Source organism: Myotis myotis, unplaced genomic scaffold, assembly GCF_014108235.1.
Source record: "Myotis myotis isolate mMyoMyo1 unplaced genomic scaffold, mMyoMyo1.p scaffold_m19_p_1, whole genome shotgun sequence".
NCBI classification, from domain to species: Eukaryota; Metazoa; Chordata; class Mammalia; order Chiroptera; family Vespertilionidae; genus Myotis; species Myotis myotis.
In genome coordinates this window covers 166,414,212-166,433,400 of record NW_023416313.1, presented here as the reverse complement: position 1 = coordinate 166,433,400, position 19,189 = coordinate 166,414,212, and the positions used below count along the sequence as shown (strand labels likewise).

The 19,189-nt window shown below is 46.6% G+C and overlaps 1 protein-coding gene across 1 annotated transcript; it reads right to left on the bottom strand.

The window, feature by feature from the left end:
• Nucleotides 1–1,581: 1,581 nt before the first annotated feature.
• On the bottom strand, nucleotides 1,582–2,019 carry LOC118651569 (40S ribosomal protein S24-like). Its single transcript, XM_036300864.1, has one exon. It carries the CDS (start codon nucleotides 2,002–2,004, stop codon nucleotides 1,612–1,614), a length of 393 nt encoding a protein of 130 aa, XP_036156757.1. The 5' UTR covers nucleotides 2,005–2,019; the 3' UTR covers nucleotides 1,582–1,611.
• Between the last annotated feature and the right edge of the window lie 17,170 nt (nucleotides 2,020–19,189).

The window sequence follows — 19,189 nt, the reverse complement described above, 5'->3', positions numbered from 1 at the left end:
AACGCAGTCCATGGCAAAGCCCATGCTGTTACTGACTGCTTTGTTGTGTCACAGAATGTGCACACCAAACAGTGCTTTCCCCACTTCATCGAGCATCTCTGGGGGTATGAAATGTGCCAGGCTGAACTGAGTGCCTCACTCTCTGAGCATCACCTAACCACTCTCTAAAGTAGCCCCAGACCTTGTCACTGTGTCACAATGAAACGTAGGGAATCAGAAAAGAACAGACTCATCTATCAGAAAATAGTAGGGTCACTAATGTTCATCATGAGAAGAAATTAACTTTTGGTGATCACAAAAAGAAAGGCAGGACGCCTCAGTTGTATCAGAATATTTCCCCATTTTTTGACCGTTTCTACCACTTAAAAGTTCCTCTTCTGACAGTGATCAGTTTTTCTTCTAACTGACCAGAAGAGGGTGTGCATGGCACCTGAAAATGGTCAAAGGCAGTTCCTATGTAATATTTATTAATCATTTGTTTTAATGGGGAGAATGGGAAGAGAAGTAATCCTGAACTACGGGCTTTGCTGTAACTGGTGCGTAGCTCTGAAGTCTAAGCTGAGAACTCAGGAACCATACCCATAGTATGCCATTTTAGAAAGATCACACCGTCAGAAGACATTTAGATCATGTGTTAAGTAGTTCAGTTCAATTTGAAATTTATAAATTACTTTAGCAATATCTTAGCTTGAGTTGGTTTCTGATGTCCTTGGATTCTTCTGACATGTATGAAATATTCGACACCCGGCTTATTACAGAATAGGTATTACCGGCAGCCTGTGGCTGGCAGGGCCCAAAGCATGCTCTGCTGGAGCTCCCACAGTGCGGGGCTTGGAAAGGGGGAATGTTTCCATTCTGGACTAGTCTCAATCCCTGTGTTTCTCTCCACTCCGCTCCCCCCATCTTTTTGACGCTGAGTTAATTATTTGGCAGTCCTGTGGCAAGTAAAGAGACATTTCCTCTTGCAGAAATGGGTTGAGTAACTGCATGACTGTAACCTGGCTACCGGTATCCAAGGTTCTGGTGTGGAAGCAGAGGGTTGGAGCAAGTAAGATACTGAGTTGCATGTAATTTGGAGCTACCAGCCAAGCTTGATGGTCTATATCCAGTGAATCGGTGAGTCGTGGTTTGGAGCCTCGACTGGTAGAGTTTTCTTTGGAGGGAATGAGTGTTTCATCTCGGAAACCCCCGGCTTGGCCATGGCCTTGAGTTACCCAGAAGGATAGGTAAGAACCCTCGCCTTCCTTTGGTGGAATTCTGATTTGAGGCAGTGTGTGTGCACTCTTACCTGCTAGGGGAAGAGGGACGTGAGGTGTGCACAGATTCCCCAGGTTGTCTTCGCTTTTCACTTTTCTCTGTTTACCTGAGTTAGAGCACTTTCCGTTGCTTTGCAAACCTTCAGCATGAGAATGGAATAATGAAATAAAATTAAAGCAGTTGCCGGGCCAGTGTGACTCACGGTTGAACGTCAGCCTATGAACCAGGAGATCATGGTTTTTTTTTGGTTTTTTAAAGTTTATAGTTTATTAATCCTCTCATGAAAAATCTGTACAACCATCACAGATAAAGTCGCCGAAGAATCTTTACTCCTTCTGTAGTTCAATCTCCAGCTCACTTTTTGCCAGCACCAACATTGGCCTTTGCAGTCCCCCTGACTGTCTTCATTCTGTTCTTGCGTTCCTTTCTCTGTTTTTTTGAGGTCTTCTTCTTCTCATATAGGCCATGTCTTGCAAGTCTGTGTTTGGGTTCATTTTTCTTTGCGTAATCCAAGGAATCATAAATCATGCCAAAGCCAGTGGTCTTGCCACCACCAAAGTGGGTTCTGAATCCAAACACAAAGATGACATCAGGTGTGGCCTTATACATTTTGGCTAGTTTTTCCTGGATTTCTGTCTTGGGTACTGTTGCCTTCCCAGGGTGAAGGACATGAATGACCATTTGCTTCCCCTGAAGTAGTCTGTTGGTCATGAACTTCCTGGTCCGGATAGTTACCGTGTCATTCATGATGAAGGTTGGTCTTCAAGCAGCCAGGGAGGACAGGAGATCACGGTTTGATTCCTGGTCAGGGCACATGCCCGGGTTGCCAGCTTGATCCCTGGTAGAAGGCATGCAGGAGGCAGTCAATCAATGATTCTGCCTCATTGATGTTTCTCTCTTTCTCTCTGAAATCAATAAAAATATATTTTAAAAAATAAGATTAGGCCCTGACCGGTTTGGCTCAGTGGAAGAGCGTCAGCCTGCGGACTGAAGGGTCCCAGGTTCGATTCCGGTCAGGAGCATGTACCTTGGTTGCGGGCACATCCCCAGTGGGGGGTATGCAGGGGGCAGCTGATCAATGTTTCTCTCTCATCGATGTTTCTAACTCTCTATCCCTCTCCCTTCCTCTCTGTAAAAAAAAAATCAATAAAATACATTTTTAAAAAAATAAAATTAGGTGTATACATTTAAAAAATTAAAGTAGTTAATTTTGTTAGCTCTGGTTAAGGAGAAATGATGAAAGTTTTAAAATTATTGGTTTCTCAGTCTGGGAGAAATGTTAAGAGATCATCATCCCTGTCATTGTTCTTTTTTCTTGCTTTTCCTTTCCTAAAACCAATGCTGTAAGGCAAATGTTGAGTTTCTAGCAAGTATTGTAACATTTGCAATTAAGAAGGTAAGAAAGATCTATGTTGCTACTTTACAAATATTCAAACAGTGATGGCCAAGAAAAAGGTGCAACTATTTCTTTAAGTTTCATTCTTTCCCTAATACTTGAGATACACCATTTAAACTGTCCCATAATCTTTTCGATAAAGGGATGAGCAAACTACAGCCTGTGTGCCAAATGGGCCAGAAGCCTGTTTTTGTAAATAAAGTTTTGTTGGAACACAGTCACACCCATTCCTTTCCATATTATTTGTGGCTGCTTTTCTGCGACAGTGACAATTGAGTAATTGTGGCAGCAAAGCCTAAAATATTTGCTAAGATGGGCCCTCTACAGGGCCAATCTCTGAAATTGAGACGGTGTCTAATAGCACTGTGTTCTTGTGTGATTTTCTCCCGGTTCTTCCTTTTATTTCTAGGGATGATACATCTGTTATGGATTTACATACTACCATCCCCCCCACTCATGTCTTCACCCCCCTGGTGTCTGTGTCCATTGGTTAGGCTTATATGCATGCATACAAGTCCTTTGGTTGATCTCTTCCCCTTACCCCCACCCTCCCCTACCTTCCCTCTGAGGTTTGACGGTCTGATTGATGCTTCTCTGTCTCTAGATCTGTTTTTGTTCATCAGTTTATGTTGTTCATTATATTCCATAAATGAGTGAGATCATGTGATATTTTTCTTTCTCTGACTGGCTTATTTGCTTAGCAAAATGGTTTCTAGTTCCATCCATGCTATTGCAAATGGTAAGAATGCCTTCTTTTTTACCGCTTGCTGCAGTATTTTAGAAATTAGTTTACATGTGCCATGAGATGAAAAAGGTTGAAAATCACTGTTCTATTCCATCACTGACTTCTCAAACTTTACACTAAGTCTGACTTCAGTTCATTGACCCAAAAAGTTAGTGGTAGAACCCTGGCCAGTTTTCTTAGTGGCTCTAGCCCAGGGGTGGGCAAACTTTTTGACTCAAGGGCCACAATGGGTTCTTAAACTGGACCGGAGGGCCGGAACAAAAGCATGGATGGAGTGTTTGTGTGAACTAATATAAATTCAAAGTAAACATCATTACATAAAAGGGTACGGTCTTTTATTTTTTAGTTTTATTCATTGCCCGCGGGCCGTAGTTTGCCCACGGCTGCTCTAGCTGCATCCACCAAAGGGTCATGGATCTGATTCCCGGTCAAGAGATTGTTTGGGCGGCAACCAATCTATTTGTTTCTCTCATCCATGGTCCTCTCTTTCTCTTCCACCCACCCACTCCCATCCCTCCACTCTCTAAAAAACAATCAATGGAAAAAATACCTTCGGATGAGGATTAAAAAAAAAAATTAGTGGTAGAAATGAAACTATAGCCCTAGCCAGTTTGGCTCAGTGGATAAGAGTGTCGGCCTGCGGACTGAAGGGTCCCAGGTTCAATTCCGGCCAAGGGCACATGCTTAGGTTGCGGGCTCGATCCCCAGTTGGGGGCATGCAGGAGGCAGCCGATCAATGATTCTCATCATTGATGTTTCTATCTCTCTATCCCTCTGCCTTCCTCTCTAAAATCAATAAAAAAATACTTTTAAAAAAAGAAACTATAAATCAATTTTAGACCCCCTGTCTTGACTGATTTAGCAAAGAGTTATGATTTAATAAACAGCCAGTAGCTACAGATTTTATCTTTTTCCTATGAACCGGAAATCATGCCACTTCATCCTTCACTTGGCCTAACTCTCCCCCAGTAATGAGAAATGTGGCTCACGCCTATGACTTCCCCATCTGCTCTCTAGCCAGAGCAAGGTGCTTTAATCTTCATAGAAAGTTTGAAGATTGTGTTGGCAACCCACTTATCTGGTTTCCTTAGCAACCAGAGCACAGTACAGTGACGGCATCCCTTGCTCAGAATAGAAATTGGGTAAGCCTGATCATGGTGCCCCAGATTGGCTCAGGGATGCTTTAACTCTTCAGAGACCTTCCTCACCTGGCTCTTTGTGATAGCCAACCGTAAGGGATAACTTCCTGGAACATAATCACAGCAAAAGCTCTGGACCTGGGTCCACAGCCTGGACCCGTGTTCACAGCCAGCTCACCCTCGCCAGTTAGAGTCGCCCTGGACATGTTGAACAAACTCTTAATCCAGCAATTTAAGAAAAATTGTCCATGTTCTTGTAAGTATTGTAGCAATGAGGGTATGCTGCCACCAGTTTTCATGAACTCTGAGCAAGAAGCAAGATGACGAAGCTGCCAAGGCATTTCGGAAAAGCATAAAGAAAAAAATAAAACAACTTTTAAAAGAAATCACTGGTAAAGAACTGACTAGGCCTCTGTTGTTTTGTCTGCTTACTATGTCCCTTCCTTGGGGAATGGGTCCATGCCTGCCCAGCCCCATCCCCACCAGGGGTATAATTTCTTAATTGCAGCAGAAACAGTTAATGGATCCTGAAACCATTGATTGGTCTGGAATCCTGAAACAGTTCATGCAGGCTGGGCCAATGGGTCTTTTTTCTTGAGATTTCTGGATTTGGACTGAGAGATTGATTGGCTGCGTTCGTTTTTGGTGCTTGGATTTTAAGACAGGAATCTCCAACAGCACGGGCGGCCACGAAAAAGCAAAGTCTGGGTCAACGTGTCGAGCAGGTTTCCTGACCATCAGAAGTTTCAGAGCCTCCAACATCCTAATGCCTTTGACTCTTCACCAGGGGAAAGGTTTATTGTATGTCAGGCAGGTTTTTCCTAATGTGTTAGTTAGACCAGGGAACACAACGTTCTACAGATTTACTTGGCCACAGAGCACTTTCTCTATGCAAAAGCTATGAACATCCTGGGAACTAGTTTTCATGTATTGTGCATCATAAGTTGCTTAAGGTCTTGGCTGGGATTCTCAGTTGGTTAGAGTGTTGTCCTGATACACCAAGGTTGCAGGTTCAATCCCTGGTCTGGGTACATACAAGAAGCAGCCAGTGAATGTATAAATAAGTGGGATAACAAATCAATGTTTCTCTCTCCCCCCAGCGCTCCCTCTCAAATCAATCAATAAATAAAATAAAGGAAAGGAAAACATGTTGCTTAAACTATGAAGGTCCTGGAGGATGGGGTGGGTACACGGACGGCTGGACTGCTCTAACTCAGGTTCTCAGCCAGGGTGATTTTCTCTCCAGGGGAACACTTGGCAAGTCTGGAAATATTTTGATTCTCACAACTGGAGAGGGCGCTACTAGCATCTACTGGGTCGACACCAGAGAAGCTGCTAAGCATTGTGCAATGCACAGGATTGTGCCTCCTCCCTCCCCACCACAAAGAATTATTCGACCCAAAATGTCAATAGTGCAGAGGTTGGAAAACTGAACTAATTTAGCCCCGAGATGCTGGCTTAGTCCTGGGTTCAGGACCCCACGTAGTTGGCATGTGTTCACACGGTGCAGTCAAACGCTCGTGACCCCTGCTTCTGGCACATGTTTAGAGATTCTCTAATGTTCCAGCGTGGACTTAGCCAGACACGTTCGGATCTTCTGGATAGAGCAGACCTCCCTCCGCCCCACTTCCTGGGGAAGAGGATGCGGAGCGCTCACCCCCAGCTTCTGATCACATGCCAGTGCCTCCTCCCACGTCTCCCAGTTATTTTCTCCCATCACATGTGGAGGCGTGTGCGGAGCAAAAGGGCATGGAGGCACCTCTGGCAAAGGCTGTGGGTGAATGCTCCAAGGAAAGCATGCGTTGAGCGCCAGCAGAAGCCGGGAGAATGCGCTGGTCTGGCCCCGACCACACAATTGAATCTATCAAGAGTGGTGGGGACTGCGTTGTGTGGGACGCCCTGAAGTGGAACCCAGCCACCTGCTCTGGTGAGCAACCTCCCGGGCCGATGCATTAAAGCCTCCTGGGTTCCTCCAACCACGTCAGGAAACACGCCCCCCAGGAGGACCCCTGGCCAGGCCCTTGGAAATGCCCGAGCAGCCTCTATATTCCTGGAGAGGAGAAGGGAGCACAAAGCCCACGCTGTGCTACAAAGGATTCACTTTCTTGAAGTCATCACATCCTGGCTTGCCCCAGAGTCAGGGGCTCCTCAAATGTGGGCCTTCACTAGAAAGCCAAGATAGTCCCGGTTATTTGTGAAGAGCGGTCACCCTACTGTTCAAACACTTACTGAGTCATGAAATGAGCGCCCTTTATTGCATTTTCATTGAATTATTTGATTGTTGCTGATGATATGCCCATAACTGAGTGAGGTACCCTGGCGGCCAAGAGAAGTCCGGGCAGTCCTGACTCACACATGGTTGTGTGCTGAGCATGCGGAACCCTTTGCTTGGGACTCGGAGCATTTTCCCAGACAAACCATTCATTCTAAAGAGCTGATGAGACTTCCAAGCTAAACCCCAGAAGCCCTAAGTACAACTCATATTGGAGTTGAAATGACAGAACACCCCCCTCACTACCGGAAACAATGCTTTTGCAAATGTAGTATTTCAGCTACGTAGGTTGAAACTGGGGTTGTGATTTCCCCTGGTTTCTAAGAGAAAGTGAATATAATGGGATAATAGGTGCACAGTCACAGTTTCCTGGCCCTTCCTACTAACACATGCAAATGGACACATACATGTGCACACACGCACATGTATGTGGTTTCTTACCCAAACTCCCACCCCAATGAGATAGTGAGAATCACGGTTCCCTGGTGTGATGTCAGGCCAGTGGCATTTTCCCTGCTGGGTGCTCGAATCTCAGGATAGACACTGTCCTACCTGTGGCCTCCAGACACTGACGGCAGGGCTGCGGGAGCACAGCAGACCCCCGAGTGCGTGGACCAGAGGCCCAGGGCTGGCAGCACGTGGGTCAGGGCAGCGAGAGCTGAACCCCAGGCAGAGCTTCCAGGATGTGGGATCTTTGGTTCAGAGAGGGCCAAGAGGTGATTCAGTTCAGTCCCCTCTTTTACAGATGAGGAAACAGGCCCAGGGGAGCGAAGGGACCTGGCCAAGGTCATGTAGGCTTTGGAGGGATCCCCAGGCTCTGGCTACTCCACCTGTGCCTCAGAAACTGGAAAATCCTTGAGGGTTCTCCCTCACCCCCATTCTACTTTTGAAAGTAGATTCTCTAAGGAAAACTTTGTTTTCTGGCCAAAACAGCTATGCTTGCTAAATTGGGATCGAAGCCTCCCGAGGCAGAGCTGCCAGGCTTTGCTACCCCGTGACACCACAGATGCCACACCTTCTCGCTCCTGGAATCTCCCTCTAACCAACAGCAACGGGGCAGCCCCACCAACCAGCAGCCACTTCTACCATCGGCACCACGTTTACCTCCACCAGTTGGAGTGAGGCTGCCTGGCTCCTGGCCACCACCTTACGTCTGCAAATGTCCTTGAACTCCAAGATGCCCTGGCTGGGTAGCTCAGTTGGTGAGAGCACCAACCCAATGTACCACTGTTGTGGGTTGCAACCCCAGTTAGGGCATCAACCAATGAATGCACAAATAAGTGGAATAAATCTATCTCTCTTTCTCTCTCTCTCTTCAGGCATTGAGTCTAGGTGACTTACCCAAGTGATTCTCTTTTGCATTCTCCCCATTACTGCTTCAACTCTCTGTCCCTTCTTTCTCACCTTCTTAGCTCAAATCTTTCACCTTCAAGTTAACTTGACTCATTTTGCTGTCCTCTGTTATCCCATTTCTCATCAGCTCTTCTCTGGCCCACTAGATATTGTAAGACAACAGGTCTCTTTCATTCTCTGATTCTCTTACACTTGCCAATGAGTTACTCAATGTGGGTGGAGCCAAGTGTACAGGTGTAGAAACATCTGGTTTAGTCTCAGCTCTGCCATCTTCTGGCAGTGGGCCTTGATCAAGCCACGGGATTGCTGGAGAGTAAATGAATTAGTGTACGTGAAAGGGATGCGCCAGTTGTCAAGTGCTAATCACAGGAGTGGTGCTATTGCAGATGTTCTTGGTGAAGGTGTTGTTTAGTGAGCTGCCTGGGGGGGTGCCCTCACTAAGCTTCACATTGCCATAGGCCACCATCTTGGAGCAGGATGAAAAGCAGCCCTATGAATTCACTCTGCTAGTAAAGAGCATCGCTGACGTTCACAAAAGTGCAATGTTTATTTTCACACAAACAAAGTCTAAAGAAGTAGCTTGTGATCCTGAAGAACAGGTTTGTTTTCATCAGTGAACACCATGATTACAAAAATGATCATGTTTCCTTTGTTGTCTTGGATGCTTGGAGCGCAGAATTAAATTGACAGTCTACTTAGCAAGTTTATTGGCCCTTCTGTCAAACACTTTATATGCAATCACTGCTTTCACCTGAATTTCCTTCTTGTTTGTTATCTTCACTTGGGTCTTCAAGGTACAGGGGTGGGCAAAAGTAGCTTTACAATTGTTCATATGGGGATAATACAATAAATAAGTAAATAATAATACAAGGATACACTGTGTTTCGTGTACTCACAACAGTAAGTCTACTTTTGCCCACCCCTGTATTTAGTTCACATGTTAATGGAGGAATACATTCTTATTGTAAAGATGAAAAGACCTCAGAACTATACAGAACAAAACTTGAAAGTATTCATGTATTATTTATGATGTAGTATTCTATTTGTGCAAGTAGGCTCATATCCATTTGGAATGATATTAGGAATAATCACATTTTTTAAAACAAACAAAAACTTTATTTGAAAGCTTACTGCTATGCTAGACACAATCACATATCTATTAATTCCAACAGCCCGTTTTACAGGTAAGGCAAGTGAGTGAGGTTGTTGGTTGTTCAGAGTCAGAGAGAGCAAATGGCAACGCTGGGCATGAAGCTCAGGTGTGGGGTTCAAAGTTTGCATGTTAGCTCCTTTATTTGCTTGTTTTTAGCTGTTCCACCCCTTGCAGCAAACAGGATTACACCGCGTATGTACAGCTGGGCTGTGTGGATGTGGTGCGAGAGCCTTGTGACTGCTCTGCCCCAAGCCACTAGGATTATTTAGGTATCTCAGCCCCCAGCATCTTTCTCTTGAAGTGCCAGCAGATGTCTGGTCTCGTGCTAACTCCAGAAGACTCAGCAAAGGTCAGGAGTGAGAAAGGTAGCTTTTAACCTTCTCCCACCATTGACCTTCCCTGCTGGTCACTGGGCTGCAGTATCAGGCCAGAATACAGCGTGTCCTCTCTCTTTTCGGAAGAGGCAGTAGCAGCACCTGTGCTGCTCAGAGCTGGTCAGGGTTCTGGTGGAAAGAAATCCATGGCCTCCCAGTCCTGTCCCACCTGCGCCCCCTCCCCGCAACAATGGCAAATTCTTACTGCTGCGGAACAAGTTTGCCTGGGCTCCTTCCTGGCCACCCCTTCCAGGAATTGGTACTGGCTTGCCCCTCCTCCTTGGCCCTGGCCAGAGGACACAGCTATGGGTACACACGCTGCCCGCTGTCCCGGCAAGCCGGCAAGCACAGTTCTATTTTCATCCGAGTTCCCAGCATCTTGGAGAAAGAACTTGGCCATTCCTGTCGACCAGACCCCTGACGAGGGAGGAGAGCCTGCGGGCTCTTCTGTAACCTTCCTTTGACTTGGATTCCGAAGACAAAGGTGAACTTGAGTGCTGCAGGGACACAGCTTCCCTTTATGCTCCCCCAGGCCCCCGGGCTGTCTCCGCTCAGCACTGAGGCCCTTTTGTCCCGGCGGGGCACCCCCAGCCTGACTGCCCGCACTGTTACAGCGCGGTCCCCGCGCCCTCGCCCCTCCCGCGCGAGCCGCTGTGCCCGGAGAAGGGCTTTTGAGTTTCGCGAACGCACACTGGCCCTTTTCTTCTCGGGGCGCCTGCAGCTTTGATGCTGCGCGCCTGGCAGCCTGGCAGCCTGGCAGCCTGGCACTCCGCTGGTCCTCTTCTCGGAGGCCGTGCGAAAGCGGGAACTGGGCGCCTTTGCGGCCGCCGGGCTCCCAGGGAGAGGCGCAGCCCCGGGCACTGCGGAGCCCCGGAGCCCCGGGGCCGCAGCTCTGCCGCGCTCGCTCGGGACTCGCCGGGGAGGCCTGGGAGGAGCCGCCGGTGCGAGTCCGCCCGGACGCGGATCAGCCCGCTGTGTTGCAGACCTTGGCCGCAGGCATCACTTCCCCGGCCATGCTACTTCTAGGAACTCATCCAGCATACCAGCATGTGGATATTTTTCACTCTAATCTCTTAAAAACATTTCTAAACATGCAGAAAGATGGAAAGACTTTTCAGTGGTAGAGTGGATATTCATATACTCATCTAGAATCTGCAGTTCACATTTTGTAGGGATGGAGTTAGTTACAAGAGCTATCCTAGTCCTACTGTGTGTGTGTGAGTGAATCTAAATGCCTCCCCACCCCCTTTCTTGAATTATGGCACATTTGTCCAATGGTACTACATAGCAATTAAAATAGCATCGTACACTTAGTGACATGGAAAAAATGTGGTGTTTTTATGTTAAATGAAGGGAAAATAAGTAGAAACTATGCACAATATTAAGTTATCTTTTGTTTTTAAAAAAGGGTTTATGCATAGGAAATAAAACACCCTGAGATTATCTATTAAAATGTTAACAGGATTGTCGCTAAATTAGGATATGGTTGGATTTAATTTTCATCTGGCTTATTTTATTTCTTTCAATGAAATACTATAAGTGAAAAGGGAGATTTAAAACGTGTGACCAGCTCAAGAGACCAACAGGGGTTATCCTGTTGTTTGGCACCATTTATGTTGATGAAAATCCCCGGCCATCCCAATTCCCATGTAAACATTCCTGCATCCCCTGCATCCTGCTGGTGTGTGGGGGGAGTTGGAGCACTTTACGCCCCACACAGTTTCCCAAACACTGGCACCAGGTCCCCCTTTTCTCTGCTGTCCCCCTCTCCTGCGGCTAACTGATTCCACTCTCTCATCACTCCTTAAGCCAGGGCCGCTCCTCAGCCACTGAAGAGCGGGAGTCCTGTCATCTATATTCACTTTCCGCACTGAAAGTAAAGTTCTTCTGGGGTGAAAGTCTTCTCCTTAAAGAGAGGGCCAGGGATTAACCCAGAGGCGCCGTGCCTCCCCCCCCCCCCCCCCCCCGCTCCCCCTGCCCCCTTTCTCTGTGAGAGGCCTGACCCCAGTAGACTCCAGGGGACCTTTACTCCAGAGGGCCAGGGGAGTGCTTTAGCAGGGCTCCTGGGGGACCTTTAGGGCCAGCTGGATAACGTTTTCATTACCAGTCACGCAGTGGCACGTTTAGAGACTGCAGTAATAACAGCTCCCTCTGTGCACATACTTTTAGTTCACAAAGTAAACTGACAAACTCTCACAGTCGTTCCCAGAGCAAAATCAAAAAGCATTCGGAGATAAACAATGGAGTTACCAACTTTTATTTTGCCACATAAAACTATTAAACTACTGTTTATGATTACTGTTACTTTATAGCAAAATAGACATTTTATCACACACACAAAATAGGACAGACAATTTCAAAATATAAGACAGGTGTTTTTGAATTGAGGTAACATTGGTTAATAATTTTATAAATTCCAGGTATATGAGATTATAATTCTACTAGAGGCCCGGTGCACAAAAATTTGTGCACTTGGGGGGGGAGGGGGTTACCTCAGCCCGGCCTGTGCCCTCTCGCAGTGTGGGACCCCTCGGGAGATAACAACCTGCTGGCTTAGGCCTGCTCCCGGGTGGCAGAGGGCAGGCCCAATCCCTAGGTGCAGCCCCTGGTCAGGCTCAGAGCAGGGCCGATTGGGGAGTTGGGGCGCCGCTCCCCGTCATGCACAGAGCAGGGCAGACTGGGAGGTTGCGATGCCACCCTCAGTCACACTCAGGGTAAGGCCGATTGGGGGGTTGGGGTACCGTCCCCTGTCACACTCAAGGCAGGGTCGATGGGGAGGTTGTGGTGCCACCCCCTGTCACGCACAGAGCAGGGTCAATCAGGGGGTTGGGGAGCTCCCCCCTGTCATGCACAGAGCAGGGCCGATCAGGGGGTTGGGGAGCTCCCCCAGTCACTCACAGAGTAGGGCCAATAGGGGAGTTGGCGCACCGCCCTCTGTCACACACAGAGCAGGGCAGATCAGGGGGTTGGGGCGCCTCCCTCTATCACCCACAGAGCAGGGCTGATCAGGGGGTTGGGGCGCCGCCACTGTCACACTCAGGGCAGGGCCGATGGGGAGGTTATGGCTCACCCCGTCACACACAGAGTAGGGCCCGTGGGGTGGGGGGGTTGGGGCGCCGCACCCTGTCACACACAGAGCCGCAGGGTGATCAGGGGGTTGGGGAGCTCCCCCCTATCAGGCACAGAGCAGGGCCGATCAGGGGGTTGGGGCGCCTTTCCCTGTCACACACAGAGCCGCAGGGCGATCAGGGGGTTTGGGCGCTGTCCCCTGTCACGCTGATCCCGGTGCTGGGAGCCCTCTCAGCTCTGCTGATCCCAGTGCTGGGTGGCATATTACCCTTTTACTATATAGGTTAGAGGCCTGGTGCATGGGTGGGGGCCAGCTGGTTTGCCCTGAAGGGTGTCCTGGATCAGGGTGGGGGTCCCCACTGGGGTGCCTGGCCAGCCTGGATGAGGGGATGATGGCTGTTTGCAGCTGGTCACACACCCTTCAGGGTGGGGGTCCCCACTGGGGTGCCTGGCCAGTCTGGGTGAGGGGCTGAGGGCTGTTTTCAGGCTGGGACTGAAGCTCCCAACTGCTCCTTTTTTTCTTTTTTTTATTTTATTCTGGGCCAGCTTTAGCTCTGAGGCTTGGCTCCAGCTCTGAGGCCTCAGCTACTGAAAACAGGTATCTGGTTTGTTTCGGTTCTATAATCGAAACTCTGTATCAACTCCAGCTCTGAGATCCCAGCTCTCTGAAAGCTGGTTTCTGGGGTTTTGTTTAGCTTCTATATTTGTTACAATGTTTTTTAAACTGCAAGCTCAGAGGCCGGCAAGGCAGGCGGGGAACGCTGCAGTCCTCCATCACTGAAGCAAGCAAGCCTCATGTTCAGTTTAAGCTGCTTGGCTGCCGGCCGCCATCTTGGCTGGCAGTTAATTTGCATATCACCCTGATTAGCCAATGGGAAAGGTAGCGGTCGTACGCCAATTACCATGTTTCTCTTTTATTAGATAGGATATCTGTATACTCTATTATTGCATGCTCACCACCAAAAGTCTAGTTTCCATCCTTCACCATATATTTCATCCCCTTTACCCATTTCACTCTCCCCCCACTCCCTACCCTTTGATAACCACCAATCTGTTGCCTGTATCTATGAATTTGTTTTTGAAAATACAGTATTTAAATGTTACTGTATAAAAAACTCTTACTATAAGGTCCACTTCTCCCCCTTTGAACTTTTAAAATCATTACTATTTCTATATAAACTGGCAAAAACTTTTTCAAAAACAAGTACTGGTTTGGGAACCAACATTTGGAAATCATTTCTCTATTGTTTTTGATCCTTGTGATCATCCACTTGCACGTGTGGAAACAGATTCACAGACCATCAGCTGATAAGTGGTCGAATTGGGCTTCAAGTTCAAGCCTGTCTTCTCCAGAACCAGTGGTGTCCCTAGTCCAGGTTGTGTCTGTGTAACCAGGCTGCCTTTGTGGTTCTTCTAGGAAATCGCTGACCGGAAAGCAGGCCTGGTTTGCTTTTCAACGTCTTGTTTAAACTTGGGGCACCAGAGTAAACCCAGTGGAACAAATCTTATCTTTGAACTAAAAGTCACTGAGCTCATAAGAGGGTATTAGCCTTTCAGAGAAGGTCCTCCCTAATTTCAGTTTATTTTACCAGCAAAGCTGTTGTGACAGGTGACTTTAAAGGGAGGAGCATGTATTAGAATTTTAAACTACCCTCATACATCTACTGATGGATTCCTGAAATTCCTTCAGTTTAATCTTATCCAAAGGTGTGTTTGAAAAAAAATCATTAAAATTTTGGAAATAAGGTAAGAAGATAGACAATATGTCCTTTCAATTTTATACTGAAGCACTGTTTAACAAGCTCAGTCAAGAATTAATTAGCCAGGGGAATGTAGCATGTTTGACTTTACTTTTTACTGTTAATTAAGTTACATGTTAACTGTAGACCTTGTCTGGAATAGAGGCAAATCATTTCCATCCAGTGGAAATGACAACCCAAAGGTTATGGTTTTATTTGTACAACATTAACCAGTTTCTTCTCTAACTTGACAAAATTATTTTGTAACTAGAGGCCTGGTGCACAAAATTTGTACACTCTGGAGGGTCCCTCAGCCTGGCCTGCTCCCTCTTATAGTCCTGGAGCCCTCACAGCCATGAGCCGTGACTGAGGGGGAACGCCCTGACCACCAGGGGGCAGCTCCTGCGTTGAGCATCTGCCCCCTGGTGGTCAGTGCACGTCATAGCAACTGGTTGTTCCTCCCTTTGGTCAATTTGCATATCACCCTTTTATTATAGGATGCCTTTCCTGGTAGACTGTATAAATCCCATTTGAACCAGCCTTATATATCGTTGGTTTGTTCCCTCTTTGATAAGCTAAATAAAATCTATTTGAAGGTGGTCACCACCAATGCTACTTAAGATGTTATCAATCATTTGCCTCAGTGTGCATGAAGAATCTGAGAACAGGTTTTGAGAAGTTGAAAAATGCAATATTTGGGATCTGAGGAAGATGACGGAGAGGATACATGAGATGAAGGGATCAACCAAAATTCTCAAGACAGTGACACAAGAATACCTTCATTTTTTCATATGGTTCCTTTGTCCTTAGCATGACTTGCTAGAAATAGGATGTACAAGGAATAATGTTGGAGAAGAGGTTGGAAAGCTAGTCGGGGTTAGTTTTTTTTTGGTTCTTCATGGTAAAGGATTGGAATTTGATCTTCTTGGAGTCATTAAAAGTTTAAACCCAGGAACTGATATTTTTGAATAATAAAGAGAGAGAATTCAGACAAGAGTGTATTAGAGAGTCTCAGTGAGAGATGACCAGGGTTTGACTCATATGTAAATGTATGTGAATGGAAAATTAAGTATAAAGTTAAAAGGTGATTCAAAGATAAAATGAACAGACTTGGTGATGAGATGTGGGACATAAAGAGAGGAAGGAGTCTGAGATGACAGCTGGGTGGATGGGATGATGGTGCTGATGAACTAGGTAGAAAGCTATAATTTTGACCTGTTGAGTTTGAAGATTGTCTCAAAGAAGTTTGAATCTGGAGTTCTGAGATTGGGCTAGCAAGAAAACTTGAGATTTAGCAGTGCATTGGTTATTAACAGAAGTTATGGACATGTGTATGATTATTGAAGAAAAACGCACACTGGACAACCTCTCCAATACTTGACTGTCTAGAGAACAACAGTAGGGCTCACAGTATGCTACTGCCACGAACAGCCCAAGAAGCAGAGAACAGTCCCCTGCCCAACACTTTGGCAAAGAATATGCATTCCTCACACCCATTTCACTTTGTAGAAATGGAGGTTCAGGAAGACAAAGCAAATTTCTTAATGTATGTTCCAGGGGTGGAAGCTTAGACTGGAAACACCTCCTAGAGTTAACCCTGCAGTCCCGTCATGTCTTTACCTCTCCTGACAAGCCCCACAGGAGCCGAGAGAGTATGGGATCGTTTGTCTACCCTATTTTGTGCCCTTCCCCAGCCCCACTTCCTGCAGTGACTTCTCTGCTTCATCTGTAGCAGCAACATTATACCAGACTCTACAGAAGTAGAGAGTAGGGTATAATGACTTCCCCTGTATCCATCATCCAGCTTCAGCCTTTATCAACATGTAGTCAACCTTGCTTCATTTGTGCCTCATCCCCCTCCTTTTCCCCCTGCCAGATTATTTTATTATTTTTTAAATACATCTTTATTGTTCAGATTATTACAGTTGTTCCTCTTTTTTCTCCCCATAGCTCTCCTCCACCCGGTTCCCACCCCACCCCATGCCCTTACCGCGACCCCCCATTGTCCTCATCCATAGGTGTTCGATTTTTGTCCACTTTCTTCCAGAATCCCCCACACCTCCTTCCCCCCAAAGAATTGTCATTCCACTCCCTTTCTATGGCCCTGATTCTATTCTATTCACCAGTTTATTCTGTTCATCAGATTTTTTATTCACTTGATTTTTATTTATTTTTATTTTTTTAAATATATTTTATTGATTTCTCACAGAGCGGAAGGGAGAGGGATAGAGAGTCAGAAACATCAATGAGAGAGGAACATCGATCAGCTGCCTCCTGCACACCTCCCACTGGAGATGTGCCCGCAACCAAGGTATATGCCCCTGGCCAGAATCGAACCTGGGACCCCTCAGTCCGCAGGCCAACGCTCTACCCACCGAGCCAAACCGGTTAGGGCAATTCACTTGATTTTTAGATTCACTTGTTGATAGATATGTATTCATTGTTCATAATTTTTATATTTACCTTTTTCTTCTTCTTCCTCTTCTTAAAGAATACCCTTCAGCATTTCATATAATACTGGTTTGGTGGTGATAAACTCCTTTAGTTTGTTCTTATCTGTGAAGCTCTTTATCTGACATTCACTTCTGAATGATAGCTTTGCTGGGTAGAGTAATCTTGGTTGTAGGTTCTTGCTATTCATCACTTTGAATATTTCTTGCCACTCCCTTCTGGCCTGCAAAGTTTCTGTTGAGAAATCAGCTGACAGTCCTATGGGTACTCCCATGTAGGTAACTGTTTTTCTCTTGCTGCTTTTAAGATTCTCTCTTTGTCTTTTGCTCTTGGCATTTTAATTATGATGTGCCTTGGTGTGGTCCTCTTTGGATTCCTTTTGCTTTGGGTTCTCTGCGCTTTCTGGACTTGTAAGTCTATTTCTTTGACCAGGTAGGGGAAGTTTTCTGTCATTATTTCTTCAAATAGGTTTTTAATATCTTGCTCTCTCTCTTCTTCTGGCACCCCCATAATTCCGATGTTGGTATGCTTGAAGTTGTCCCAGAGGCTCCTTATACTATCTTCATATTTTTGGATTATTTTTCCTTTTTTCTTTTCTGGTTGGGTGTTTTTTGCTTCTTTGTATTTCACATCTTTGACTTGATTCTTGGGATCCTCTAGTCTGCTGTTGGATCTCTGTATATTATTCTTTATTTCAGTCAGTGTATACTTAATTTCTGATTGGTCCTTTTTCATATCCTCGAGGGTCTCACTAAATTTCTTGGCGGTTTCTAGAAGATTCTTGAGTAACCTTATAACCGTGGTTTTGAACTCTATATCCAGTAGTTTGCTTTCCTCCATTTCTGTCATTTGTGATCTGTTTCTTTGTCTCTGCATTTTGGCTGCTTCCCTGTGTTGATAGAGTGGCTTTGTGTGCTGGGTGTCCTATAGGGCCCTGTGGCTCAGCCTCCCCAATTACCTGAGGTGGATGCTCTTGGTGCACCCCGTTGTGGGCTGTGTGCACAGTCTCGTTGTAGCTAAGCCTTGATTGCTGTTGGTATCACTGGGAGGAATTGACTTCCAGTCCAATTGGCTGTGAGGACCAGTTGTGTCTACAATGGGAGAACTGCTGTGCTGGAGACACCCTTATGGGGCAGGACTTGCTTCAGTGGGGCTTTGGTGCTCACTGAGTCTGCCCCCTGAGTGTGTCTCTTATGGATCTGAAGCGTTGTAATCTGGTATGGTCTCACTCTGACCACTGGGTACACTGGCTCTTGGATCTCCAAGGAGGTACAAAGTCAGCCACTGTCTGAGGCCACCCAGCAGGAGCTACAGAGAGATCTGCAGATTCCTCCTCTTTGTTTGGGGTTTGGAGGTGCCCAGATGAGGCGCAGCTGTGAAGCAATGCAGGCTGCTGACGAGCCCAGAGCTTTTGGAAGCTCTGGGGTTCTTTGACCCAGCTGCAGTTTGTTAGGTTTTAGATTGCAAAAGGTCAGGCCATTCATATGCAAAAGCCTCTGCACACAGCTTGGGTAGGGTTGTAAATTGGGTGGGGCAGGGTCTCAGGGAATCATGGGTTGGTGCAAACAGCAATGTGCCGGGGTCCTGCCCCAGCAGGTCCAGGGGTCCCCAAAGGTGTGGACGGAGTCGGCGAGGAAGGAATGACATAGAGGCAGCATTCAGTTCATCAGCGGCCTAGCCAGGATCTCTAGCCAAGTTCTGGTCAGGATCTCCAGCGAAGTTCTGGTTAGGATCTCCAGCCAGGTTCTGTGTCCATGTTCTCTTGCTAGGTTCTCCAGCCAGGTTCTCCAGGTTCTCCAGCCAGGTTCTGCAGCCAGGTTCCCTCGCTAGGTTTTCCAGCCAGGTTCTGTCCAGGTTCTCCAGCCAGGTTCAGTCACCAGGTTCTAGTCAGGTTCTCTTGCCATGTTCTATAGTCAGGTTCAGTCCAGGATCTTTTGCCATGTTCTCTCCAGCAAAGTTCTTCTGTCTCTAGGTTCTGTGTAGGTTCTGTGTCTCTTGGTTCTGTCTTCTAAGTTCTGTCTTCTTACATCTGTATTTATACCAGTTGATTCCAATCCTATCAATCTCTATTCCAAAGGTTAGGGCGTTTCTTATCTCCATTCCAGGGAGTAAAGATTATGTAGCTTAAGCATGATTGTTCATAGTTAAAGTGATTAATTACCTGCCTGGCACTTAGTTAAGAGGTTTTATTCCCTCCCTACCTTCAGGGGAAAATCCCTACCTGGGGAAACAACCTTTCTC

Coding starts and splice junctions, on each gene's coding strand:
- LOC118651569 (XM_036300864.1), bottom strand. CDS start 2,004: ATGAATGACACGGTAACTATCCGGACCAGGAAGTTCATGACCAACAGA.